This window comes from Silene latifolia, chromosome 1, assembly GCF_048544455.1.
Source record: "Silene latifolia isolate original U9 population chromosome 1, ASM4854445v1, whole genome shotgun sequence".
NCBI lineage: Eukaryota > Viridiplantae > Streptophyta > Magnoliopsida > Caryophyllales > Caryophyllaceae > Silene > Silene latifolia.
The window spans coordinates 126852101-126852951 of NC_133526.1; the positions used below are offsets into that span (position 1 = coordinate 126852101).

General features: G+C 39.8%; 1 protein-coding gene across 1 annotated transcript; it reads right to left on the reverse strand.

Annotated features, from left to right (window-relative positions):
- Window positions 1-347: 347 nt before the first annotated feature.
- Window positions 348-851, reverse strand: LOC141655386 (uncharacterized). The gene has a single exon (XM_074462471.1). The coding sequence runs from the start codon at window positions 849-851 to the stop codon at window positions 348-350; it is 504 nt and encodes a 167-aa protein (XP_074318572.1).

Sequence of the window (851 nt, forward strand, 5' to 3'; positions counted from 1 at the left end):
GTTATTATTATTGTTGTTGTTATTATTATTATTATTATTATTATTATTTGCAAGAAATTATAGTCCATTTTATTCATCCATTATGGGCAAATAAATAGGACAAGGATTTCATACAAAAGAATAACCCCTAAGGCAAAAGGCCAAAATCAAGAGAGATTTAGCATATGGACAGCCTTATCATAGTCCTTACTAGGAACTTTCCCTAAGATTCGACTACTAACAGTGTGCCTGATTATGTGAGTGAGTTGAGCAGCAGTTTTCTCAATCCCCAGAAAGATCCTAGCATTTCTTTCAGCCCGGATGTGATAGCAGACAGCTCCAATGCAGCAGCGGAACCAGCCATTCTTCTAATGTCTGATATGTTTCTTTCCCATGCACCAGAGAAGCTCTTTTGCAGGGTCAAAGGTTCTGTGTGGCAGGCCAAGCCAGGTGATGATACTAGCCCAAAGATTTTTAGAGAAAGAGCATTGAGAGAATATATGGCTATGAGTTTCCTGGTTCTCCTTACACATAATGCACCTATTTGCTAGGGAGAAGCCTCTAGCTGCAATTTTATCCACAGTAGCCAGTTTTTCTTGGAGGGCTAAAGATGTAATCAACCTATGACTGGGGATAAGAAATTGAATGTTGAGAGCAGGTGCCCAGGGGAGAGCAGGGGCATGAGTTCTAAACCAGTCATAGGCAGCTTTAAAATAAAATTTACCATTTTTAACCCAAGAATTGGGTAAGGCACTAGCAATAGAGACAGTACCAGTCCTGTCAAGTATTTCCTCCTTAACAGCAAGAATGCCCCTAAAAATTTCAGAGTGATGGGATTTACTATGAGTGTCCCAAATGGAATTGTGTGCCAT

Bases quoted from the DNA above. Each gene is read 5' to 3' on its own strand.
- LOC141655386 (XM_074462471.1), bottom strand. From the start codon at position 851: ATGGCACACAATTCCATTTGGGACACTCATAGTAAATCCCATCACTCT.